We start from the raw sequence: 26,020 nt of genomic DNA, 5'->3' as shown, positions 1-26,020 counted from the left end.
AGAATACAATGTGCAAACAATGTCCATCCTCAGATATATCACACATACTAAGGCTGAAAGGAGACATTATATCTATTGACTTTTTCTAAAACACAAGTCAGAGAATTTCATAAGGCATTTTTTGTACTGAATCAAATGTTATTTTTATGCCACAGAATCATTTCCTGGAAAGAAAAAAAAATCCCAGCTTTAGTGTGAAAATTTTAACTGTTAGACATCTTGTTAGATTTGGCCTGCTAGAACAAATATTTTCTTTAGAAATACCTTTTCTCAAATATTTACAAACAGATCAAGTCACTGCCTCACCTTTGACAAACCAACTAGACTGTCCCCATTAAATTTCTCAGAGCAAAGGAGGCATTTGTTCACTCAGGAGTTCTTATGCGTCTTTTCTAAATCCTTCCCTATTTTTCTTAATTCCTTCTTACAGCTATAATGAATGTAATACACCAGTAATCATTTAACTACTGCTATACCCAAAGGAAACAATGTGCCTATATTCTTTAGTCAGTACTACCAGAATTATAGTCCAAGAACTGCATTGGACTAATTAGCAAAAGCATTTCATTCATGTTCAATTCATTTTCTACCGTGATCCTTAAATGTTTTTCAGATTTACTGATTTATTGAATGTATGTTTTTCCACTGTGCAACTGTGACCTTTTTTCTTCACTTTAACGTCTGAAAAAATCATGCTGTTCAACTGTAATAATTTACAAGGCAATCAAGAGGGGTCTCAACATTATTATTTATTATCATTAAATTTAATCAAGAAGGATTTTATACTTTTCCAAAAGAATTTACGAAGATATTGAATAAAGAGCGTTCATATCACAACCTCAAGAGAAGAGCAAAAATACCTACTGTGGATGGAGATTCCTACACCTTTGCAGATCTAATAATTTGTAATTTTCAATCCACTTAAAACTGGCTGCATTTCTCAGGCATGGTCCTTTTTTTCAAGCCAGGCATTCTATACTGTAAATGAAATCTCTTACAGGATTCTACATATATTTCAATAGATACCTTTAACAACAAAACTCCTAGTCTCAAGAAAAGCTATTATCAAACATGTTTGACAAAACTATGTTCTGTATCAGCTGACTGATACAAGATATACTGTCTTCAATTCCTTTTTGATCACATCCAGCATTGGCCTTTCTATACGCAATATAGACTCACTATTGACATCCCTTATTCTTTTTAAATATACCTACTGCATGACATCAAAAAAAAGTAAAATGTCTTGTTTTCAAAAGTTAAATATATCGCAGTTTTACAAGATTTGTTAAAAGATGGAACATGAGGGAAATGTCTCAGCTTTAAAAACAATCTAGGTGTAAGTTACTGCTCTACCCCAAATATTTGAAAATGTTTAATTTTAGCAGCTGCTCTTTTATGTCACCACAAGTGCTAGAATTATTTTTATTACTGTAAACTGTGAAAATAGTATGCAGCCTCCTCCCAGTCAAAACCCAGCAATTTTCTACTTCTGGCATTCCGGCATCCTTATTTACATCCTACCACTCCTAAATAATTACCAGGTTTTTGCCATGATTTTTATTTGTTTATAACAAGTAACATCAACTTTTGCTTTCCTTCCTGTAACTGTATTTACACCGCTTTTCACTGCTGTATTCTTCCTGAGATTTAGGGAAGTGTACATCAACAAATTGTCTGAGTACCAGACAGGAACTGTTGAAGAACTACAAATACGTATATTCACTTATACATGCAGTACCTACTACCTAAGCATAAAACCACTGCACATGCAGGGTCTGTTAACTTCTAGACATAATATATCAAAGAAAATGAAGAAGCAGACCCATTTAATAATTCTCGAATTTTGTTTTTCCACTGAGCTTCAAAACTTCACCACTGGATCTACAACAACCTGTCTTAGGTAATTCTGTTACTCCTGGCACTGAGCATTTTCTGATTTTTCAATGCTGCTAGAAAGCAATACTAGGTGCAGCATGGAAGCTAGTTAAGTTGCTCAAGATCAAAAAGGAAGTCTGTCGCAGAACAACACCATGAGCTGAGCTTTTTCATGTCCTAGTTGTAAACAGGACACCTTCTCACCATATACAAAGTGAGTCAAAACAGCAGGCTGCAGTCCAGCAGAAGGACAGGTTGTGAGGGGGCAGCAGAAGAGAAGAACTGATCAAGGAAAGGTTTATTTCAGAGCTCCTGGGAAGCTTGATTTTTGAATAAAGCATTCACTTTACACATGAGTGTAGTTTTAATAAGAAGAATATTAATGTCTATTACTTGCAAGTAATTTTAGATGACTGAAGAACAGTGTATTCTTTATGAGTAGTTATTACCTCTCAAAAAGGAAAAATATTTCTAAGGTTGCCATTTTCAACTTCTTGCAATGTTTCAGTGTGTCACTATCTCAGAGAAAAAAAAATGCACAGGATTTGATAATTCAACATGTCTTTATGTCAACATGGCACCCAGGAGAATCTCTGCCTGAAACAAAAAAAATACAAGCCCTTGTCCTGTACCCAGAACTCTACTGAGGGACCAACCCCACGTGCCCACACTGAAATCAGTGAGATGTCTATCTGACAACTGCAAGTCTGAAGCCTGATAAGCTGTGGGGCCTAAACCAAAAACACTGTAAGCCAAAGAATTACCTACCCAAACCACACCCCACAGCATCACTCATTTTCTCTTACAAATGTAAGTCAAATAAAGGCATTTGATGTTCCCGATTTCCTTAAAAGGCCAAAAAAGAGAGGGAGTCACTCAAAAATAATTCCACTGAGTAGAAAACATTACTTACACTGTTTAGAAATCACTCCATGAAAATCTTAAGTAAACAATACTTTTTCTTTTCCCAAAGTATGCCCTCTAATATTGAAATAAAAACACCTACCACCATTTTCTTCTCCATTATTATTTGTCTCAGCCATTTCAGTGCCATCTAACTCAGATTCACATCCTAAATCCAATGTTCCATCAGTAGGGCATGTTGATTCTTCTTTCTACAGTTAAAGAAGAAAAAGAAAACTAAAATTAACAAGAAAAAAATCAATCATGATCCTGCTGCATCTCCGAAAATAGATTACTGCAGTGTACTCTCATGCTTACATTTCAAAAAACAGAATAAAATAAAACATGCTTGTGAGTTACTTCAGAGAAAGACATAAAAACAGACCTTCATGAAAAAACTTGCAAAGCAAAAACAAAAAAGCTTTTCTGTGAAGTCATAACATACTCTTTTTTTAAAAAATGTCAAATAAAATGCATGGTCTTCCACTTGTCTTTTTTTTTTTTTTTTTTTAACAGAAACAGACCTGTTTGCCTGTTAAAAATCCCAGTTTTCCAGTTGAGTGTCCATAATGCTGCAGCAAAACACAAATCCTTTAATGTTTCTTTTCTGCCTTTGCCTGTTTCCTGAATTCAAATAGCTGAAGCAACCTGGAGCTCACAAGCATGGGAGTGATTGTGAATACCTGGATTTGTGCCAAGAATATCTCCCGATTTAAAGAACAACAGCAGCATTTTTCTTAGTAAATTAGGAAATAGAGCTTCTGAAAACTATTAATTCAATCTCAGATACAGAATTTTTAGTTATAAGGAGCAGGCAAATCTATGTAGTTTTATATTTTTTAAACCCTTACATCAAATGAGTCTGTCATAAATCACCAAGGATCCTTCCCCCCAGCCCAAAATTTTAATTGACTACATTTACACTGCCAAACATATAATCTTACTTTCTTGTTTCTCACCTCTGCCTCACATTCCACCACTCCTATTGGGAAGCCCGTCTAAGTTTGATCATGTACAACACGAAAAAAATTTCCACCCACAGAAATCATCATATACATACCAAAAAAGAAAAATAAAGAGGAAAAGAAATAGAAATAGCATAAAGGCAAAATTCTATCACTATTTTATATTCCTGCTCCAAAGCAATGATGCGATCTGTAAATTAAAAGCTGATTTATATTAGACTTGCAAAAAATTTTGCACTATTGAAAAATCAAACATTAATACAATTACTTAACGAGAAAGTCAGTGATCCTCTTGAGCTCACTGCTCATAAAACAAAGGCCTTTCTGTGAACAACTCTGAAAAAGCAGCATTTTAGCTAAACTACATGTTTTTTATACCATATGCCAAATTCAAGAACATGTATATGCTTTCTAGGATAAAACATTCAATGTTTACTTTCATTATAAATCCTTTTAAAAGACATCTGAAAGCAGTTAAAGGACTATCAGGTCATTTCCTCTCCAAAGAATCTAATCTGTTTACCTTTATATCTATTGAGACATTCATAAAATGGATTAATAGTGCTATGCACTTTCCATATACAAAATTTAAACTTACTTTGAGAGCGTAGAGTCCCGACTTCCCAGGGATTTTGAAGAATGTTCCATCACCTACACGAGTGTTAGTATGAAGCATTGCATTCAGGCAAGCTAATGGAGAGGTTCCACTGAAAAATAAAATTGTGCAGTCCAAGATTGAGTGCCTCTTGTAAAACTATTCCCTCGGTCTATTTTTTTTTAAAACTCATGCTTGCCTGGCTTTTTTTTGCCCCCCCCCCCCTTTTTTTTTTTTAATTCTCTCAACCCTGAAAACATCTACATTACAATAACAGGCCAGTTTCAAACTTAATCGTATGCATCTGTCCCCTAGGCTTGAGGCAAAAAGTCTGTGAATTATAATTATGCTTTTCTTCATACAGCAACCAGCTCCACATCCTGAGAACCGAAGTCCAAATATTTATGTGAAATTACTTTGTAAATAACACCATGAAGCCTCATTTTTAAAATGTTACAGACAATGTGGCTGCTGCACATGAATGATCAAAACAGTACCAAGTTCAAGGGCAGCTGCATCCCATAGGATGAAAGGCAACAAAAGAATAATGAAGAGCCCAGGAAGAACACATTTAAAATTAAAAGTGATATATAGTTAAGCCTTCTTCTGGTTTAACATGGTCAGCATGCATTAGTATACACAAATACAAGCACATTTGTACCTTCTATGAAGCACTATCTTTCTAATTAGAGTTGTTTTAGAGATTAAGAGATTGACCTACTCAAGGTAGTAATTGTAATACCACTGTGGAACGCGTGGGACTATTAAAGGACTATTTAAAAAGAAACACAATTCATTAAGAAAAAAAGAGCACTTGTACAGAGACGTCTTTGTATATATGCATGTTTACATCAGAAAAAGAAAGCAAATGTTTCTACCCTAGCTACACTTACGCTATTCTGAAAAGTTGATCTAAGAAATGGTAGTGAAGAAGGTAGTCATTAATTGTTTTATTTCATTTTAATTTAAAAATTAAAGTACAAGAGTTATAGATGTACTATCACATCTTTGTCCCCATTTACTGACTAATGTACACGGTGTACTCAGGGACTGAATCTGAAACTGTGCTTCCTCCCTGGGGTCCCTCGCCTGCACGCACGCTTATCTTTAGCCACGTAAATATATTCCACTTGGTTAAGTGGAACAATGCCTGTGCATTAAATTAAGTGTGTTGCGAAGTATTTCAGGATTAATTATACACTCAGCCATAAACCAGGAACAGGGCTTCAAAAGTCCATCATAAACTACTGTTCTTTATTACGCAATATTATAACACAACATCCAATCTTTGCTGAAAATTGCTGGCTGATTTTTTTTTTTATAAATAAAACCGGAATGAAATTATAATCTTTCATATGATGATACTTTCTGTTGATTTCCATGGCTCTGTTACAACAGAATTCGTCCTTACTGTACCTGCATTAATTTAATGGCAAGGTGGATAGTGTGGCAATTTCTCTTCCAGTAAAAAATCAACTATAAAGTGTCCTCAAGACAGGAAGTCCTGTCCAATCTAATTTGTTTACTACTGGTCACCTAATCTATCACATTACTAAATCTAAAATCAAAAAGTACAGGTAAAAATGCTGCTTGATGGTAAACACATCAGATATTTAACAGACATCTATTTTATAAGTATTCTAAATATAATCATGCAATATGAAAATTCTGACAGGTTTTTGTTGTTTCTTTCCCCCCCTGCAAATAAAACTAATTCCACATCTGGTTTTGATACAATACTATAAGAGGATACAAAACTAAATACGGTAGAAATATAATGATACTGCTAGCAGTAGCACAGAAAACGTTAAGGAGATTTCATTGTGTTTAACGATTACTTAAAACAGTTTGGGAATAAGTAGGATACTTCTTTTTACACATTTTCCTTACTGTATTAATGTTTGACAAGCAAAGACACAAAGCATTTAATAGAGTAGTTCTAGTTGCATAATTTCTTCCATATGTTAACATACATAACGTGGAGCATTTTCAACTCTTACAGTCTTGGATCTTTTTACTGAAACATTATCACAGATTAAGACTTTCTCTGCAAGACAGAAAGAACTTGCTGACTCTGCAGTGGAAGACGAACTCAATATATCAACAAGAAACAAAACTGTGTGTGTATGTATGCACAACTTGTATCCTCCTATTCCAATGTAGATATTTTGGACTCTACACTTATTTTTAGATATCATTAACCAATTAAAATGATACAAGATGAATGAACCCAAAATAGCGGATTTGGCAATATCTCATGACCACTACTGTGCTCGCAGCAGATATCTTAATCTTCGAAGTCTAGCCAACTGGCAAGTGGACAATAGAAAATACTCTCTGACTTACAAAGAAATCCGTATCAGCTACTGAGCCAAGAAGTACTTTAGCTACTGTTATGCTCGTTTCATACAGATATCTGCAATTCCTAAATAATTTGGCATGCAACCAAAGGGCCATATCCACCCTTCTTGAAAGTTGGAGTTGGGTATGTCTATAATGAGCACAAAACAAACCACACATACTTAAGTTGCAAATGAAATAATAATCTGGACACTGTGGGGTGGGATTTATTTTGAGCTAGCAGCTCAAAGTGAAATTCCATGGTGTCCTTTATCACTGCTATTTTGACCCATGTTAACCAATGACTTGGCTATTCTGTCAGCACAGGCATCCTTAAAACACTATATTAAAATTCACAAATATTACCCACAAGGGATGCTGGAAATGCTCGCACGGGACCGCAGTTAGAAAAGCCAGCAATCAAAGATCCCAGGATGCAGACTGATGTCTGAATCACAGAGCAGTTTCTGAGGGATCCATACTACTTATTGCATGCTTTCTAAATTCTCCTACAGCCTGAGGACATATTCGTTCTGCTCAGAGCTGCTGGGATGTATTAATGCTGCAGCCAAGGACTGCCAAATATAAGCCTGGGTACCTTTGAATGTCAAAAATGGCTGTTTGACCTAAGTTCTTGAAACACTCCAAGTCAGTGCAACTTTGATTCAGTTAAATCAACTTGGATACGATAACATTCTACTTTGTAACTTGGTATCTGTGAATCTTTAAAGCCATAAGCTATTTTAAGCTTTTTAAGTTCTGTTGCCATAGTCTACACATGAGGAATGTGTTTACCATTTACAGCCTTTGGATGCAGAACTTTCATACTATTTATAACCTTTTGGGTGAGATTGCTTTAAACCACTGCAGTACTCCAAAAGTCATTCACACATGGGAGTCATCCTCTGTAGCAGTATGTCTTTAAGATTCATCATTTTCTGCTCATATGTTTATTTTATATATGTATACATATATATATATACACATACATACAAGCAGCATACCCACACCCGCACCCTTTCAAAAAGATTTAAAAAATGAAAAGTTACTTACTTTCTGTAAAGGTGATATGAATTCACAGCAACCAGCAGCAACATAAGAAAGAGAAGGAATTACTGATCAGCCTTCCAATATAAAAGTTGTTAATACAATTTGATCATTTAGAATATCTCAATCAAGCATTTCAACATTTCATAAATGCTCTTCCCCAGAATCTCTATAAGTTGGCAGTAATCAACGCATCCTGCTAAATATAATCACAAAATTCCTGTACATTATCAAAGCAAGCTTCTCACCCCAACTCCCCCAGTCAAAAGCATCTCCAATATTTTGTGATTCTGGGCTCCCTCTACTGGTTATGCAGCCCGCGTTACCTAAACCAAAATGCTCGACTACACCGTCTCTAAACCCAAAGCTCTGTAAAAACACGTAGGGGAAGTACAGGTTTCAGTTACTTTCTCCCCTGCCACCCTCCCCCAAACGCTACAAAAATGTGTAAAAACACCAGTAAAAACACTATTTACTTTTCTATTTTAAACTCCTCAAACACACAGTTGTGTCAGAAAACCCCTGAAAACTACGGTTACACTTTCAATTCCAATGGTCTTTGCTAGGCTGCTTGCCAAGAGAAAAAAAAATATGATCTTGGCAAAAAAAATGTTTTAAACATGGAAAATAAATTAACTAAAGCCAACCTGTCCAGACAATATAGCGTAGCAGACAGTGAAAGTTTCCCAACGCTATGCAGACAAGGCACCTCGGGTCCTGCAGCAGGCAGCGTTTCCGCCATATCCCCCTCACAGAGCTTACCAGGGCTCCTGATACCTTCCCAAATCGAACAACGACTGCTGTAAGAGGAGCACTTAGCTATCGTAAATGTGATCAGTATTTATTTGTTTGAAATCATTTGCTCGTTTTATACAGATCCATAAATAGTCACAAGGGAGCAATAATTTCTACTCACTGCTGGAAACAAAGTAAAACCAAAAGGCTTCAGAACTGATTTCTAGGCCTGATACGAAGTCAAATAGAAAAAAATATGCTTATACTGCATGTAAGTTACATCAGTTTGGGAAGGTTCAAAAGCCCCCTGGAAGAAAGGACATAAAGTCAGAAATACCATGATGTATTGGAGACAGCCCTTAAAATTAGCAACATGAAATTCAAAGGAAGTGCTAAGTGCTATACAACCGAATGTGAAATCAAATCCAGAAAATGCATATTTTCATGTCAAGTCCAAAGGACTGACACCAGCAAAGTGAAATAGATCAGAAGGTAATGGCACCAGCAACTGTATGTGTCAACCAGCTTGCCAGCCCACCGACATACAAGGTGAACATTCTCTTACCTCCAGTGCTAGTGGATACCTGTCAAATTCAGGGCCTATTTAAAGAGAAATACAGGCAAAAAGTCTAAAGAAGAACAAGAGTGATAGCAGATAAAGAAAATAAGACTTATGAGGGAAGGCTATAGAAAACACATTTCTGTGGTCCAGAAAACAGAATAATTGTAATTTTTCAGAAAAATGTAAAAGGCTGTTAGAAGTCAATGGAGATAAATGGTCTTCATGGCCCTTGAGGGAAGAAAAAAAGAAAGTTCACACGTAGTCTAAAAGTGTGAATGTAGCTGATGTTGCTTTAATCAACACCAGAACAAAGCAGGGAAGTTTGTAAAATGACCTTCATCAGAAGATCAAACACACACCAGTCCTGGTTGGTATAGTATTGGGTCCAGTTCTACTTAATATCTTTATCAATGATCTGGACGAGGGGATTGGGTGCACCCTCAGTAGGTTTGCAGACAACACCAAGTTGGGTGGGAGTGTTGATCTGCTTGACAGTAGGAAGCATCTTCAGAGGGATCTGGACAGGCTGGATTGATGGGCTAAGACCAACTGTACAAGGTTCAACAAGGCCAACTGCCAAGTCCTGTACTTGGATGACAACAACACCAAGCAGCACTACAGGCTTGGGGGAAAATGGCTGGAAAGCTGCCTGGTGGAAAAGGATCTGGGGGTGTTGGTCAACAGGCAGCTGAATATGAGCCATCAGTGTGCCCAGGTGGCCAAGAAGGCCAACAGCATCCTGGCTTGTATCAGAAATATGGTGGCCAGCAGGATTAGGGAAGTGACCATTCCCCTCTACTCGGCACTGGTGAGGCCGCACCTTGAATACTGTGTTCAGTTTTGGGCCCTTCACTATGAGAAAGACATTGAGGTGCTGAAGCGTGTCCAAAGAAGAGCAACAAAGCTGGTAAGGGTCCAGAGCACAAGTCTTATGAGGAGCGGCTGAGGGAGCTGGGGTTGTTTAGCCTGGAGAAAAGGAGGCTGAGGGCAGACCTTACTGCTCTCCACAACTACCTGAAAGGAGGTTGTAGAGAGGTGGGGGTTGGTCTCTTCTCCCAAGTAACAAGTGATAGGACAAGAGGAAATGGCCTCAAGTTGTGTCAGGGGAGGCTTAGGTTGGATATTAGGAAAAAATTCTTCACCAAAAGGGTTGTAAAACATTGGAACAGGCTACCCAGCGAAGTGGTGGAATCGCCATCCCTGGAGAACTTTAAAAGACGGGTAGACGTGGTGCTTAGGTACCTGGTTTAGTGGTGGACTTGTTAGTCCCCAGTAGACAGTGTTAGGTTAACGACTGGACCCAATGATCTTAAAGGTCTTTTCCAACCTAACGAATTCTATGATTCTATATACTATATGAACCTGTGCCAGTGTTAGCATTTGTATTGAATGATCTCTTGAGCATGTGTCTAGCACTGTATCCTAGGATTCTTTATCTTTTTATTAAATCAAAATTTTGTTTAAGCCTGAGGTTAACCATATACCCTAACTATACTTTTTCCAACATTAACAGCAGCCAGAAATGCTGGAGAATTGGCTAGATGTCTAGATGTGCATTGCTTGCTGAAGTGTTTCATAGAGCAATGCATGCAGTACTGGATGCTCAGTGTGATGAAGTCAAAGAAGAAGTTTTCCCACAGTCTTCAAGACCACGTGACCATGGTCTTGCTATCATATGCCAGCAAAATGTCTGAACTTCCCTTACAAGACTGCAGTCATGACCTAGCTTGGGAGTGACACAAAACCACCAGGAATCTAAGCAGCAACACCAAGACAAGAAGAGAGCTGTTCTATATATCAAGAAGACAGGCAAACTGCTGCTGATGACTCTAGAGCCACCCTCCCCCCACAGCCATGCTTGACTGAGCTGGCAGTGCTGCAGCCGCCGTTAGTGCTGAGGCCGAGGCAAGCTCTTCCAGCCTGGGCTCAGGAGGAAGAACCAGGAGATGTCCAGTGAACTGACATCTTGACACCCAAGACTGAAAAATATCCCAGACATTTTACTGCATTCAAACAGTACAGGCACAGGATCCTTCCCTTGGCACAGAGGGAAGTAGAGAGCACAGAGTAAATGGCTGAAAACAATGCTGATGAGTGCAAGATTTCCTGCCAACCATCTACAAACTTTTCAGCAATAAAAGCTTCAAGTTAGTCTAAACAAATCAAATCACATGATGATGAAGTCTCCACTGTCTTCCCTGGTTATTTTGTAGATCCCTACACAGGAAGGCAGCAAGCAGCATATCTGCTTCTCATCCAATGTTAAACACAGACTACATGTTGCAGGTAAAATTTCATTCAGAGTTACCCGTCTTTCAATAGACAGCAAAATCATGAACTAAACATGTTAATCCAAACTAAACCAATTTAAATTATCAAACAGAAAACCTGCTTTGAACAATCAATTTAAATCTTGCTTTTGAATTTTTTTCCATTTATTTTCCTACCACAAGGTTAATTCGTTCATTGCTTGAAATGATTAAAATACCCCAATCAGCAAATAAATAGAGCTTTAATGTAATATTATTTTTTGCTAATCGTGAGACTATAAATACACTCAGCAATTATCTAACTTAACTTTCAAAAATTAATCTAAGTTGTATTTTCTGATGTTAAAATAGAAATGGCAACACATTTACTAAATCATTACAAGTGTACTTATTTGTGTTAAGTTGTTTTTGGAAAGAAACTGGAACTTGATTAAAAGATTGTCTTTTAAATGCTGAATGAAAATACATTAGATGTGTTGGACAGAAAAGGAAAAAAGGGAGACTTTTCAAAATATTACATATCCAACAGTTTATTAAACAATAAAACCATTATCTTTTAGTATGTGGGTAGTAGGTAGCTAGGGAACCATCTACTATTTTTATATAAAGACTAGTGAAACTGTAGGGTTGCTCGATCTCAGCCTCTCACACAGAGAGATCTAATGAGATCTACAGAAAACACTCTTGATACCCACAGTTGGTGTGATTGTCAAAACTATTTATGTTCTGAAGTCTTAACCACTTAAATAATAAATAAAGTCATAATATATAAATTCTTAAGCCTTAAACAGTTATTTGCTAAAGTTTTATAGAAATTGAAGTGCATATAGGTAGAATACTATTTATACAGTTTGAATAAACTATACTTAAGGTTTATTCCTAATATGAGCTCTCCCAATTGGATCTTTACATGTATTTCAAAGGATTAAAATAAATTTCTCGAAAGAGATATTTATTTTTTTTAAGTTTGTTTTTAATCAGTTTTATCCACGTTAGCCAAAATTAACATCAGTTTTGTTCTCATTTGGGCATCACCCTAAGGAAAATTTTTACATCTCTGGTCCTACTTGTGGCACCTGACTTTTAGCCTTCGAATATCACAAACACGGCTACTATTCTTCAGCAGAGCAAGTAAGGCAGTAAGCTCACAGCTATCAGGCAACAAGACAGACTAGTACAGCTGATTTGATGGTAGTCTCACAGACTGTAAACAAATCCCAGAAGATGATAGGGAAAAAGACCCATTATATATACTACTGACATCACTCTGTACACAACCCTCATATAGATTTCTTGTTTTTCTAACCCAGATGAACATGGAGGCAAGAATATTATTAGTATGATGGAAAAAAACAAGGACCAGTACAGACGTGCTAAACGTAACACATCTGTCATAGATAACCTTGTGTCTGTCTCACAAGTCAGCAGAACTTACCTATCAGCTTTCACCGAAGTTAACCAAAGTAGTGAATCCCAAATAACTAAAGTGATGAACTTGAACCTTGCCTTTTGTAGCTTGTGAGTTACAAGCAGCTGGAATCACAGCTGACTAAAGTGTCTGATACATCACCAAGAAACTGAATCTTTTCATTGTCCTTCAAATGTGAAATAATCTGGAGCAATACTGGAGAGAAATTCAACATGGACACTAAATTCAAGCCGGGTATCATCAAAAAGGTATTTCTTGCATTCCTCAGCAGGAAATCTCATTTACAAACTCACCTAGCCTGGTTTTACATTTTGAATTCACCAAACCTGGAATCAGGGAAGGAGTCAGAACTGAAGCTGTTTTCACAGAACCAACAGGTGTCCTCTACCTCTTACCAGACAGTTGGAAGCATTAAACGGCTGTCTTTCCTTGGAGGAGTGGCAAGCAGCCACCCAGAGAGACAGGAAAAGATTAATCAAGTCTTCTGTGAAAGGATATACAAGATAAACAAATATTGGAGATTATGCCACTGCCACTTCTAGGATCCTCCAACAAGAACCAATCTCCCTCTGGGCCTTTTGTACATCTACGTACAGCCATTGCGCGCAGTGATTATGTGACACTGGCACACATGATAAAGCACAAAAGTAACAAAGCACTAGCCGTATGTTGTCATGTAAAAATCAAGGCGGACAAGTGAATGAAACTGCTAGTTGAAGGTGACATGACAAAAAGACAAGGGATGCTGGTAAAAAAAAGGTTGGTTTCTTTCGTTGTTTAAGAGTTTGCCAGCCTGGTTGCATTCACCGACTGTAGGTCACAAGCGACCACACAATCTAAGATTAGCTTTCTTGGTAAAGCAAAGCTCTCATGCACAGCTACCCATAAAGTTTTATTCTCTCTCAGTAGCTAAGAGTTTGGCTCACTTTTGCAAATGATGGCATAGACTTAGTTTTTTTCACCTCTGTATGGCAGCACTATGGTGTATCTGACCTTTCTTTTTTTCCTCAGAGGTAAAGACTACTGCAAACACATCAGATCTGCCCTCGGCTCTGTACAATGGCCTTTGACAAACATTTCAATCAAGTTCAGCATTTCCACCCTTAACTTTAGAACACTCGGTGGTCTGAGGGCAGGGTATATGAAGTTCTGGTACCCTACAACACTGATAATGAATCTTTTTGATATCTAGAGCAAAATGTATTGTATCTCCTGGTGCTGGCAGCCTGGGAAAACTTCTGATGGTGTCAAACCTGGTGACAATAGCCACAGTAACACTCCAGGAAAAAAAAAAAAAAAAAAAAAAAAAGGAGTTCATCTGTGGTGAAACCAGAGCTTTATTACAACTCATCTAAAATAATAAAATGAAACGTCCTGGGAACAAAATTTCACCACAAATCTCAGTACTCCTTAAGCCAGTGAGGCTTTTTCTTTTCTTTTTTAAACCATTTTCTCTCTCCAGAAAGTCTTTACATACTAAAGTTCCAGAACCTTTGTAAAATTTAAAAGTGTTCCTGAATAGAATTTCACAGTTATTGACATGGATTTTCCACAGAAAATATTTTTTTCTTCAAAAACATGTTTTTGAAAGAAAAATTTCCTATGGAAATACAAATTTACACTAGGTTTATAATGTATTTGAAAACAAGATACTATCAGTATAGCTAGTAAATTCCAGTAGAAAAAATAAAAAGCACACAAACATATCATACCAATGCCACATTATACACTGCAAACAGAAATACACAAACGTGATTTCCTGAAATTTAAATATTCCTACCCATTATTTTTGCTGATTACCCTTGCCCTTTGTCAGCCATGCCTCTGAGTAGGTCTCCCTGAATATCTTTAATGTTCTGGAAAGTATGCTTGAAACACCGTGACACCTCTTTAAATGATATTCACATATGGCAACAAGCATTCCTCGACCAGAAAGGAAATGAGAATACAAGTTTTATAGAGAATGTTTACACTTTTCTGTGTTCTGTAACACCTGGGAAAACCTCAGGTTTTTCTTCTTTGTGAAGAAAAATCTCAAAGCAAGGATATATAGTAAATCTATCTCTGTACTTTGAATCCTTCCCATTTCATTAGATGTAGTGCAAATAATACAAGAAAAAAAACAATGCTAACAAAAAAAAGACATTTTGAATGTGTTTTTGAAAGATACAGGCAAAGATTAAAAGAGAACCTTTCAAAATAATACTAAAAGAAAAATGTTTCTGAAAGGAAATAATCCCAAAAGAACAAGAAATCAGCGCGTCAGAGATGGTCACGACAGCTAAGGTGTCTGCTGGACCGAGAACACCCTCCTCATTCAACATCACTTGAAAGAAACTATTTGATTTCTTTGTGTAACAAATTCTTATACTGGTCGAATAATACAGTTCTCTCTGACAGCTACTTCCTATTCAAGAATACACATTTTTTCTTTTCTCTTCTACTAAAATATTACCTTTTAATAGTTTTAACTGATTTCATTAAAAAGCAGTAGTACATTTTTCATTCTCTACTATAATACCAATGATCACCACGAACGAAAAAGTTATAAAGAAAGGAAAAAAAATGAATTACTGCCACATGAAAGGAACTCTGGAGTAGAGGTTAAAAAATGGCTTTCTTAAAGAAACCATGGTTTTGATATATATGATGTCTTATTTTAGTATCAGATTTCACAGGCCCTTGTGGGTTTTAAATACATATGTTTAGAAAAATGAAGTAATGACTGTGCTACAATCAAAAATGTACTAAACCAAAGAAAAACACTGCCACAAAATGTGCAATGTATAAAATCAAAAACCACCCCACCCTTCCAAATATTCTTGGCTTCAAATTGGGTGAAGCTTACTCTTCAAAAAAAAATTAAGGTGGAAAGTAAAGCGACTACGCTGAACAAGACATAGTCAGTAATCACCGAATGCCTTTTGGCCTCTAAAATTTAATCATCCTACACAAGGGACCTCTATGAAGTTATCCCAAGTTCTCTTGTTTAATTTGGCTTTTTAACTGGCCAGTCTCCACAACTTTCTCTGTAGTGCTTTAAGAATACCTTGTGTGTGTTATTGAGATATAAATGGTTAGTCAAATGCAAAATAAAAAATACCCACCACCCCCCCAAAAAAAAATCCCCAAACCAAAACAACATTACAGTTATTTTTAAGAACATTCAGCTCCACCAAGGTTCACACACTCATATAATCGTAGCCTAATTTACATTGGAAGGAACTTCCAGAAGTCATCTAGATCAACCTCCTGCTCAAAACAGGACAACTTGGATCTGGGGCTTGTCCAGTCAAGTTTTGTGCAGTCTCCAAGAATGGAGACTTCACGATCTCTCTGGACAACCTCCTCCTGTGCCTAACTGCTCTCACTGGGAAAATATTTTTCTTAGTATCAAATCAGACTTTTGCATGTTCCAATTTGCGTCTGTTGCCTCTCATTCTTTGCTTCTCATGCTGTCTCTGTGCAACTTCCAAGAAAAGCCTGGCTCTGTTTTCTCTACACTCTCCCGCTAGTGAGCTGTGGACTGCCATGGGATCCCCCTGAGCCTTCTCTTCTCCTGTGTGAACAAGTCCATCTCTCTCAGCTTTTCCTCATACATCATATGCTCTAGCCTCCAGCCATCTTGGTGAACCTCCACTGGACTCACTCTGGTATCTCTTTCCTTCCTGTACTAGGGGGCCCAAAACTGGACATGATACTCTACATATGGTCTCATAAGTGCTGGACAGAGGGGAAGTATCAGTTCCTTCGACCTGCTGTCCATGCTCCTGCTAACACAGCCCAATATGAGTGTGGCCACCTTTGCTGCAAGGGCACATGGCTGGACTAACATCTGGCTTGTTAACCATCATGGCTTCCAGGTCATTTTCTGCAAAGCTGATTTCTAGCCAGTTAGCCCCCAATGGGTACTGTTGCATGGGTTACTATGTCCCAGATGAAGGAGTTTGCTCTTGCGTTTGTTGAATTTCATGAGGCTCCTGTTAACACAATTCTCTGCTGTCTTGATCCCTCTGAAGAGCAGCCCAGTCTTCCAGTGTACCAACCACTCCCTCCATTTGAGGATCACCTCCAAACTTGCTGAATATGCACTCTGTCCCATTGTCCAGGTGTTTAACAGCAACATTCAACAATAACAGCTGCAGTATCAATGCCTGAGCAACACCACTTAGTAACTGGTCACCAACTGGACTTACCAGCTTTGATCAAAATGTTTGGTCAAATTTCCATCCAACTTATTGTCCACGTACTGAATTCCGATCTCACCGATTTGTCTGTGAAGATACTATGGGAGATGATGCCAAAAGTCTTGCTAAAGTTAATGTAAACAACATCCACTGCTCTTCTCTCATGAACTGAACCAGCCATCTCATCATAGAAGGTGAAGAAGCTGATCAGGTATGATTTGCCCTTGTTCATTCATATTGGCTTTTTGCCACACTTGCTCAACTTTCTGCACATTGGAATGGGCCATTCTTGTTCACCAAGGAAGATAAAACAGCTTTCCTGGTCCCTTTTGTCCATAGTCTGATGATCAATCATGGCCCAAGGTGGTCATCAACCTTCACACCTTCAACCAGTTCTTCCTTATTCATCTATAACAAGTCCAGGACAGCATGTCTCTTAGTTGGGTCATCAATCACCTGCATCAAGAAATTGACTTTCAGGAATGTCCTGGCTTGCTTGCATTCCCCATGACTATTATGGCCTGCAATAATTGCAAGGTCCCAGCAGTTACTTAAAGGCCTCATCTATTTCTTCTTGGCCAGACGATCCGCAGCAAATGCCTACCACAACATTACTCATGTTGTTCTGCCCTCTCCTAAGTGCTTGACAGGTTCAGTACCCATTCCAAGGCAAAGCACTGTGCACTCCTGCTCCTCCTTTGCATACACTGCCCCTCTTTGCCAGCCTGTATCCATCCACCTATCCAGAGCAGCACTCCATTGTGTGAACTATCCCACCATGTCTTTGTAACCCCAGGAGCTCTGGAAGTGCGCACAGACTTGCAGTTCCTCCTGCTTGTTTCCCATATTCTGTGCTTTTGTGTACAGACACTTGAAACGGATGCCCCATTCATACTGCCCGCATAAGGAAAGTGCAAGGTTTACCCGATCACATTGTTCCCAGACACTTCCTCAACGTTACCCACGCCTTCACTTCCTCCAAATTGCAGCAACCCTCCCCTTAAGCAGCTATGTCAAAGTCCTCCAGAATAGGTTACCAAGACTGTCAGCAAAGATGCCTCTGCCACACTTCATCTCATGCATCCTGTCCCTGGTTCAGCAGTCCGTATTCCTCAAAGAGGGTACCGTGGCTCTGTCTGTGACACCAGCCATGCATCTACATATTGACTTGAGGGATGGTGCCCTTGGCCACTTGAGCACTTCCACCTCACTGGCAGGACTGAAGAGAACACCACGTGGGCATTTGTGCCCTTCACCCTTGCCCCTAGGTCTCTGCAGTAATTTTTTATATACTTGGGTTGACCCCAGTAGTATCATGGTGGCCACGTGGATGAACAGCAAGGGGTGAAGTCTGAGGGCTGGACAAACCTCAGATATGTCCATGTAAAACATCTGTGATGTAAGTACCCAACAAAAAGTAAACCACCAGCTACAGCAAGTATACCAGGTTGGTAGCTGGGTGCCTCTGTTTCTCTTAGGATATGGTCTCAAATAACTGTCATCCTTCTTTTCTTCTTCAGGTACACATTTGGTTTAGCCTCAGCTGGCTCTGATGCTGCCCCTGGCAATCTTGCTCACCTCCTTCCAGGGCACTACACCTACCCTTCTCTGCAGGCAGAGAATCTTCGTTCTATTGCCAGAAGTCATAAATTTCCAACATTTCAATCTTAGGAGTCTCTATCCATAGCTCATTTGAATATAATGTTTAGCTGCCTCTACATTGCAGAGCTTGGGTTCTTGCCTTTTGCAAAGATCCTGTTGATCTCCTGTTTGTCCCTCCCATGCTGCATGGTCTACTCATCTCCACCCACTTGGTTCTTTCACTTGGCAAGTCAGCACCTTGACCAAAGTGCACTTCCCAAGGGTGAGACGACAGCCCTGCCATGTGTGAGTAGTCCTAGACCTAGAAGTGCAGCCCAAGACCTGGAGTTCTCTCTGGTGTGCAAGGAACAGTTGCTGGTGACCGTGCCCTACAGCACATCAGAACCATCACTGCACAGTCCTCAGCAGTCCCACATTGTCCTGAAGTAATTTTCTGCACCCCTTTGTGCCACTCTTACTGCTGCAGTAACTCCTAGGTCTTAGTTCCCTCTGTTTCCTGGGCTCTAGGAGCTGCGCTGTTGCCTACCTGTTATACAGCTGTTCCTCAAGCATTCATTAAACAGGTGCTTGACACTGATCAACAGTCAGCTGAAGACAAAATACATAGGTTGTCCACAACCAGCAAGCAGCCAACCAAAGCTGTCTGTAGGAGCTGACAGAAGCAAATGCCTCCATAGGCTGGCCCTGACCTGCAGCAGCAAGCCACCAAAGTTCCGTGAAGCAGAAGCTCCCAGAAGATTTCCCTGAAGCTTCCTGAAGAAGAACCTAGAAACCACCGCAATGCTAGGTCTCTGATTAGCTGCCTCTGCTGGAGATCTGAAACACAGCGGCAAAATGTACTGCAAAAGAACAACAGAGGACTTCTGAGCTGCTGCTCCACTCACAGAGAAAGCCATTGCAATATCTGACAGTGGGTTCATTAACTCTGTTGCACAGTGAAAAAGGGAAAAGAAGGCAGAACAAACTGTTACCAGAAAATCACTGTGGGCCTGGTCTAATTCAGAAGGCTACGTAGGACTCCTACTTTATCATGCTTTACCAGGAACGTAATCACGATGCAGTCACAGCTTCCAGCCACACTCCTCCTCTGATTGATTAGAAGAATCTCCAGCCTTTCTTACATCCAGAGCAGGGGTTTTTGTTATGTCAGCTGTGTCAGTGACAAGACAGCACCCTGCAGTTATGCCAGTGACGGTGCATCCGTGTACCTGTATGTTAGCCAATGGAGTAGTTTCTGTTTTCACCAACATGCTTTGCACCAAGATCAATACCAGGCTCATGTCACTTTCAGCCAGCTCTGCCACTCAGTGCAGCAGCCTAACTTCCCTCCAAGGCAGACCACGTGTTCCTGCCTCCATACCATCTTCCCCCCTTCCCGCACCCTTTTATTTTTTTTTCTCCTTTAAATGTGAATGCTTGTGCCAGCACCCAGGGAGGAGGGCAGCCCAGAACAGGAAAAGCAGCTTGGAGAGAGTGGGATTATTCTTTCGGCTGCGATACTAGTTTTCGGTAACTGGAGAAGGATGGCCTCAGACTGACACAACTGGTTTCCATTTCAGACTCCTCAGAGCAAGGTCTGTATTTCACCCTTTGTCAGTAACATAACGTGCTCCCTCCAGCCGCTCCCAAACCTACGCGCCAGATGCAGCTGGCTCGCCTGAGCTGCAGCCCCTTGAGTTGCTACATCTGGCATGAGAAGACACAGAGGAGGGGAGGAGAAAGGGAGGTACCACCCTGCTGAGGGAAGGCAGAATTACCGAGCTTGAACGAGCCCCACACCCCGACACGTTCTTCCACTTGAGCCTAATATTATGTCCCTGCTCTCTCACGTGATATCAATGAAGTTTTCTAATCACTGCCATTAAAACCAATTGCAAATAAATTTTTAAAATTAGAGTATGTGCCTACGCACAGACATCTCCTTCCACCTTTGCCCAGTAAGGAAAACACAAGAAGCAAAACACAGCATGCTGCTAAGACCTATTATAATGAATTTTAAGATAAGCATATTTCAGAGAAAAGGCTTAAATTGTGGCAATATTTAACCTTTTAAAGGAAATAATGAAGAAGTACTGCTAAGCAAAGTTCACTAACTACTGTATAGTTTAAAACTATTGTTTACATTTTATGACAATTATGGATTTCTTTTTTCACTTCAGAAATCTTTAAATCTTGAATATGTTAATGTTGAGCTGTAATATGAGATTACTTTATTAAATACTACTTCTCTCTGATAGAAAGGACAGCATTAAAGCAAATTGCTTTGCTGAACTTAAAAGTGATTGATTTTTCTTTCTTTACTCTAACTAGCAAAGACCTTATTAAGTTTGAGTTATCCTAATTAAACTGTTTCACAAACTTTGCCCATTCTTAAAAATTGACACATGCCAACATGCTGGCCTGCTGGAGTTTGTTACATTGTGCCATTTCAGCTACACCATCCATCTGTCTAAGTAATCAGTTTTCCAAACCAGTAAGAAAGTTTTTAATGCTTATTACAATTTCTATGGAAATTTTTACCCGGAAAGGACGTATCTATTAATTGAATGGCAATGCTGAAACCACCAAAGCTGAGTTATTTTAATATAAGGATTTTACAGTTTTTACTTGATGGAAAGTAATTTCCTGAGTCTTGCTTACCACATGCCAGTACCACACGCAACTCTTCCAGTCAGTTAAAAATTTCAACTTTGCTGCTAACAGGATTCAGTTAGATTCCTCAACCACAGTTGCTTGGACTTGTTTCCTTTTTATTCTTTCTTTTCTCTCATTTTCCTTTCTCTTTCTTTTCCTTCTCTCTCTTCTCTTTTAACTTCATCTTTTTTTGCTTTTTTCTTTTCTTACCCTCCTTTTCTCTCTCCTGCCTTTTTTTTCTCTTTCACTTTCTTTCCCCTTTTTGTCTCTTCTTCCCTTTTTTTGTCCTATCCCTCCCTCAGTTCTCCTCTCTTCTCTCCCTTCTCCCATGTTTTCTGGGAGAAAACGGTTTTCTGATTTTTTCTCCTACTTTTCATTGTCTTCTCTCTTCTCTTTCCATGTATTTATTCTCTTCTTTCTCCTTTCATAGAATCATAGAATTGTTAGGGTTGGAAGGGACCTTAAAGATCATCCAGTTCCAACCCCCTGCCGTGGGCAGGGACACCTCTCACTAGATCAGGTCGCTCAGAGCCCCATCCAGCCTGGCCTTGAACGCTTCCAGGGATGGGGCTTCCACCACCTCTCTGGGTAACCTGTGCCAGTGTCTCACCACCCTCATGGTGAAGAACTTCTTCCTAACATCCAGTCTGAATCGACCCATCTCTAGTTTTAATCCATTCCCTCTAGTCCTACCATTACCTGACATCCTAAAAAGTCCCTCACCAGCTTTCTTGTAGGCCTCCTTAAGATACTGGTAGGCCACTATGAGGTCTCCTCAGAGCCTTTTTTTCTCCAGACTGAACAACCCCAACTCTCTCAGTCTGTCCTCATAGGAGAGGTGCTCCAGCCCTCTGATCATCCTCATGGCCCTTCTCTGGACACGTTCCAGGACGTCCATATCTTTCTTGTAGTAGGGGCTCCAGAACTGGACGCAGTATTCCAGGTGTGGTCTCACGAGAGTGGAGTAGAGGGGGAGAATCACCTCCCTTGACCTGCTGGCCACGCTTCTCCTGATGCAGCCCAGGATACGATTGGCTTTCTGGGCTGCTAGTGCACACTGATGGCTCATGTTGAGCCTCTCGTCTACCAGCACCCCCAAGTCCTTTTCTTCAGGGCTGCTCTCAAGCCAGTCACTGCCCAGCCTATATCGGTGCTTGGGATTGCCCCAACCCAGATGGAGGACCTTGCACTTGGTCTTGTTGAACTTCATGAGGTTGGCATGGGCCCACCTCTCCAGCCTGTCAAGGTCCCTCTGTCTGGCATCCCTTCCCTCCAGCATGTCAGCCACTCCACAAAGCTTGGTGTCGTCAAACTTGCTGAGGGTGCACGCTATGCCACTCTCCATGTTGCTGACAAAGATGTTAAACAAGACCGGTCCCAGTACTGATCCTTGAGGGACTCCACTTGTCACTGGCCTCCACTTGGACACGGACCCATTGACAGCCACTCTTTGGGTGCGGCCATCAAGCCAGTTCTTTATCCACTAAATTCTCAGTCCATCAAACCCATATTTTATCAGCTTGGAGACCAGGATGTCATGAGGGACAGTGTCAAAGGCTTTGCTCAGGTCCAGGTAAATGATGTCAGTTGCTCTCCCCTTGTCTATTGATGTTGTGACCTTCTCATAGAAGGCCACCAGGTTTGTCAGGCACGATTTGCCTTTGGTGAAGCCATGTTGATTGTACCCAGTCACCTCTTCGTTATTCTTCTGCCTCAGCAGTGCTTCCAGGAGGATCTGCTCCATAATCTTACCAGGCACAGAGATGAGACTGACTGGCCTATAGCTCCCTGGTTCCTCCTTCTTTCCCTTTTTGAAAATGGGGATTATGTTTCCCCTTTTCCAGTCAGTGGGGACTTCACCAGACTGCCATGACTTTTGGAATATAATAGAGAGCGGTTTAGCAACCTCATCTGCCAGTTCCTTCAGTACCCGTGGGTGTATCCCATCAGGTCCCATGGACTTGTTCACTTTCAGGTTCATCAGATGGTCACAAACCTGATCTTCACTTACGATGGGCAGTTCTGTCCAACCCCTGCCATTGTCTTCTGTGACTCCAGGAGTGTGGCTGGAGCCCTTGCCAGTGAAGACTGAGGAAAAGAAGTCATTGAGAACCTCGGCCTTCTCCATATCACTTGTCACCAGCTCCCCCGCTTCCTTTCTGAGGGGGCCCACACCTTCCCTAGTCTTCTTCTTACCATTAATGTACCTATAGAAATTTTTGCTGTTTCCCTTGATCTCCTTGGCTAGATTTAATTCTAACTGAGCTTTAGCTTTTCTCACCAGGTCTCTTGCTGTTTGGACAGCTTCCTTATATGCCCCCCATTCTAGCTGTCCTTTCTTCCACTCCTTATAAAGTTTCTTTTTGTGTGACAGTGTGTCCAGAAGCTCCCTGTTCATCCAGGCAGGTCTCCTAGCATTCTTTCCTGCCTTCCTCTTTGCCAATATAGTTTGCTCCTGGACATGGAGAAGGTGATCCTTGAATACTGACCAGCTGTCCTGGGCCCCTCTTCCCTCTAGAGCTTTGTCCCATGGTACTTTGGCCAGCAAATCCCTGGCCCTCTTTCTGCCTTCTTTTTTCTCTCCTCTCTTCTGTTTTCATTCTTTCATCTTGTCTCTTCCCTTTCTTTGTTTCCCGTTTTCTCTCTTCTCTTCTCTTCTCTTCTCTTCTCTTCTCTTCTCTTCTCTTCTCTTCTCTTCTCTTCTCTTCTCTTCTCTTCTCTTCTCTTCTCTTCTCTTCTCTTCTCTTCTCTTCTCTCTTCTCCTCTCTTCTCTCTTCTCCTCTCTTCTCCTCTCTTCTCTCTTCTCCTCTTCTCTTCTCTCTTCCTCTTCTCTTCTCTTCTCTTCTCTTCTCTTCTCTTCTCTCCTCTCTTCTTTCTCTCTTCTCTTCTCTCCTCTTCTCTTCTCCTCTTCTCTTCTCTTCTTCTCTTCTTTCTCTTCTCTTCTCTTCTCTTCTCTTCTCTTCTCCTCTCCTCCTCTCCTCTTCTCTTTCTCTTCTCCTCTTCTTCTTCCCTTCCTCTCCTCTTTTTTCCCTTTCCTTCTCCTTTCTTGCCTCTTTTCCTTCTGTCTTTTTTCTTCTCTTTTATCTTTCTTTTCTTTCTCTTCTCTTACCTCTTTTTTTCCTCTCTCTCCTTCTCTCCCTTGCTTTCTCTTTCTTTCCTCTTGTGGTGGGTTAGCCTTGGCCAGCAGTCAAATGCTGATGCAGCCACTCACTCCCCATCCTCAACATGAAACAGGGAGAAAAGGGGATGAAAAAGCTCATAGGTTGAGATAAAGACAGGGAGATTTCTTACCAGTTACTATAAGAGGCAAACCAGACTCGACTTGAAGAAAATTAATTAATTGCAAAGTAAAATAGATTTGGGTAGAGAGAAACAAAGACGAAACAAATTGAAATAGCTCCCCGTTTCCAGGCTCAACTTTTGTCCTTACTCAAATTCCTCTACCTTCCCCTCACTGAGCAGCACTGAAGGATGGGGGGGTTACAGTCGTTCCATAACAGCTCCTCTCTGCTGCTACTTCCTCCTCGCACTCTTTGTCTGCTCCAGTGTGGGCTCTCTATGGGCTGCAGCTCCTGACAGGACCCTGCTCCAGCCTGGGCTCTCAATGGGCAACAGCTCCTTCAGGAAACATCCAACTGTTCCAGCATGTGGCCCTCCACATGCTGCAGTGTGGATATATCTGCTCTGGTGTGGTCCTCCACAGGCTGAGGCGAATCTCTGCTCTGGCACCTAGAGTACCTCTTCCCCTCCTCCTCTGACCTTGGTGTTCACACTACTATTTTGCACTCTTTTTTACTCTCCTCTTCTGCCTGAGTGGTGGTTTTGCCCTTTCTAAATACATTACCACAGAGACACAGCCATCTTGGCTGCTGGGCTCAGCTGAGACCAGCGGTGGGTGGGTTGGAGATGACTGGAATCAGCCATGTCCTGCATGGGGCAGCACCAGTGGCTCCTTGCAGAGGCTGCCCCTGCAGCCTGCCCCTGCCAGCACCTTGTCATGTACGCCTTATCTCTCCTCTTCTCTTCCTCTCTCCTTTCTCTTTCTACCCCTCCATCTTCTCTCCTTAACTCTTCTTCTCTCTTCCTCTTCTCCCTTTCTCATTCTTCCCTTTCTCACTCTCCTCTCATTCTCTCTCACCCTCCTCTCTCTCTATCCTATAATATGCCTTACCTATAAAAGAATCATACTTCCTTTATAGCAGAAGTATAAAATAATAATAAACCTTTTTATGAAAGAACAACTGAAGTCACTAAATTTCATTTTATTTTTGTTTATTTCTATTCAAAACAAAGAAATCATATCATATCTTATTCCTTCTTACTCACAAAAAATCAGGGAAATCCCCACAGTTTTTTTTCTTTGTTTCTCCCCAGTTTTCAATTAAGGCATGACTTCTAACTGAAGGAATTTAGAATTTTGAAACTAAGTGTCAAATTCTGGTATAATTATGCAAAAGTGTCATGTTTATTTTTAGCATCCAAAGCATTGTACACAACCCAAAAAGAGAAAAAGGAAGTGAGAACACATTGAGAACAATCTATTTCTAGATCTTCAGCTTGCACTAAATTGACAAAAAAATTCTAAAATCTATTGTATCACGTGAAAGAAGGAATGCATGAAGAAAAACATTCCTTCCCTGAATATTCTTGTATTTGAAGAGTAATTCAGCACTTCAGAATGTTTTACTCAACCATCAATATAGGCAGAAAAATCAAACTGATATAAAGAATAAGGAAGCTGGAAGGAATCATACATAAATAAAGATTAGATAGAAAAGCAAATTACTGCTTTCTAGTAATATTTATTCCTACAAAAATACTTCTGTAAGCAAGATGATGCTTTCACACATCCCATTGAAATAAAAGTAACTAC

General features: G+C 40.1%; 1 protein-coding gene across 2 annotated transcripts in view; it reads right to left on the bottom strand.

Moving 5' to 3' along the window:
* Positions 1 to 26,020, bottom strand: part of ASXL3 (ASXL transcriptional regulator 3) — a 136,903-nt gene that overhangs the window by 68,494 nt on the left and 42,389 nt on the right. The window contains exons 4-5 of one of the 2 annotated variants that reach the window (XM_074576924.1): positions 4,345 to 4,453; positions 2,885 to 2,993 (exon numbers count right to left, since the gene is read on the bottom strand). In XM_074576924.1, the coding sequence (XP_074433025.1) occupies positions 2,885 to 2,993; positions 4,345 to 4,453 (218 nt within the window). Of the gene's footprint in view, positions 1 to 2,884; positions 2,994 to 4,344; positions 4,720 to 26,020 lie in introns of those variants that run through there. The other variant, XM_074576920.1, reaches the window with a different exon arrangement.

This window comes from Larus michahellis, chromosome 2 (assembly GCF_964199755.1).
Source record: "Larus michahellis chromosome 2, bLarMic1.1, whole genome shotgun sequence".
In the NCBI taxonomy this organism is placed as follows: Eukaryota; Metazoa; Chordata; class Aves; order Charadriiformes; family Laridae; genus Larus; species Larus michahellis.
Note: the sequence above shows the minus strand (reverse complement) of the source record. Positions and strands in the feature narration are given on the sequence as shown.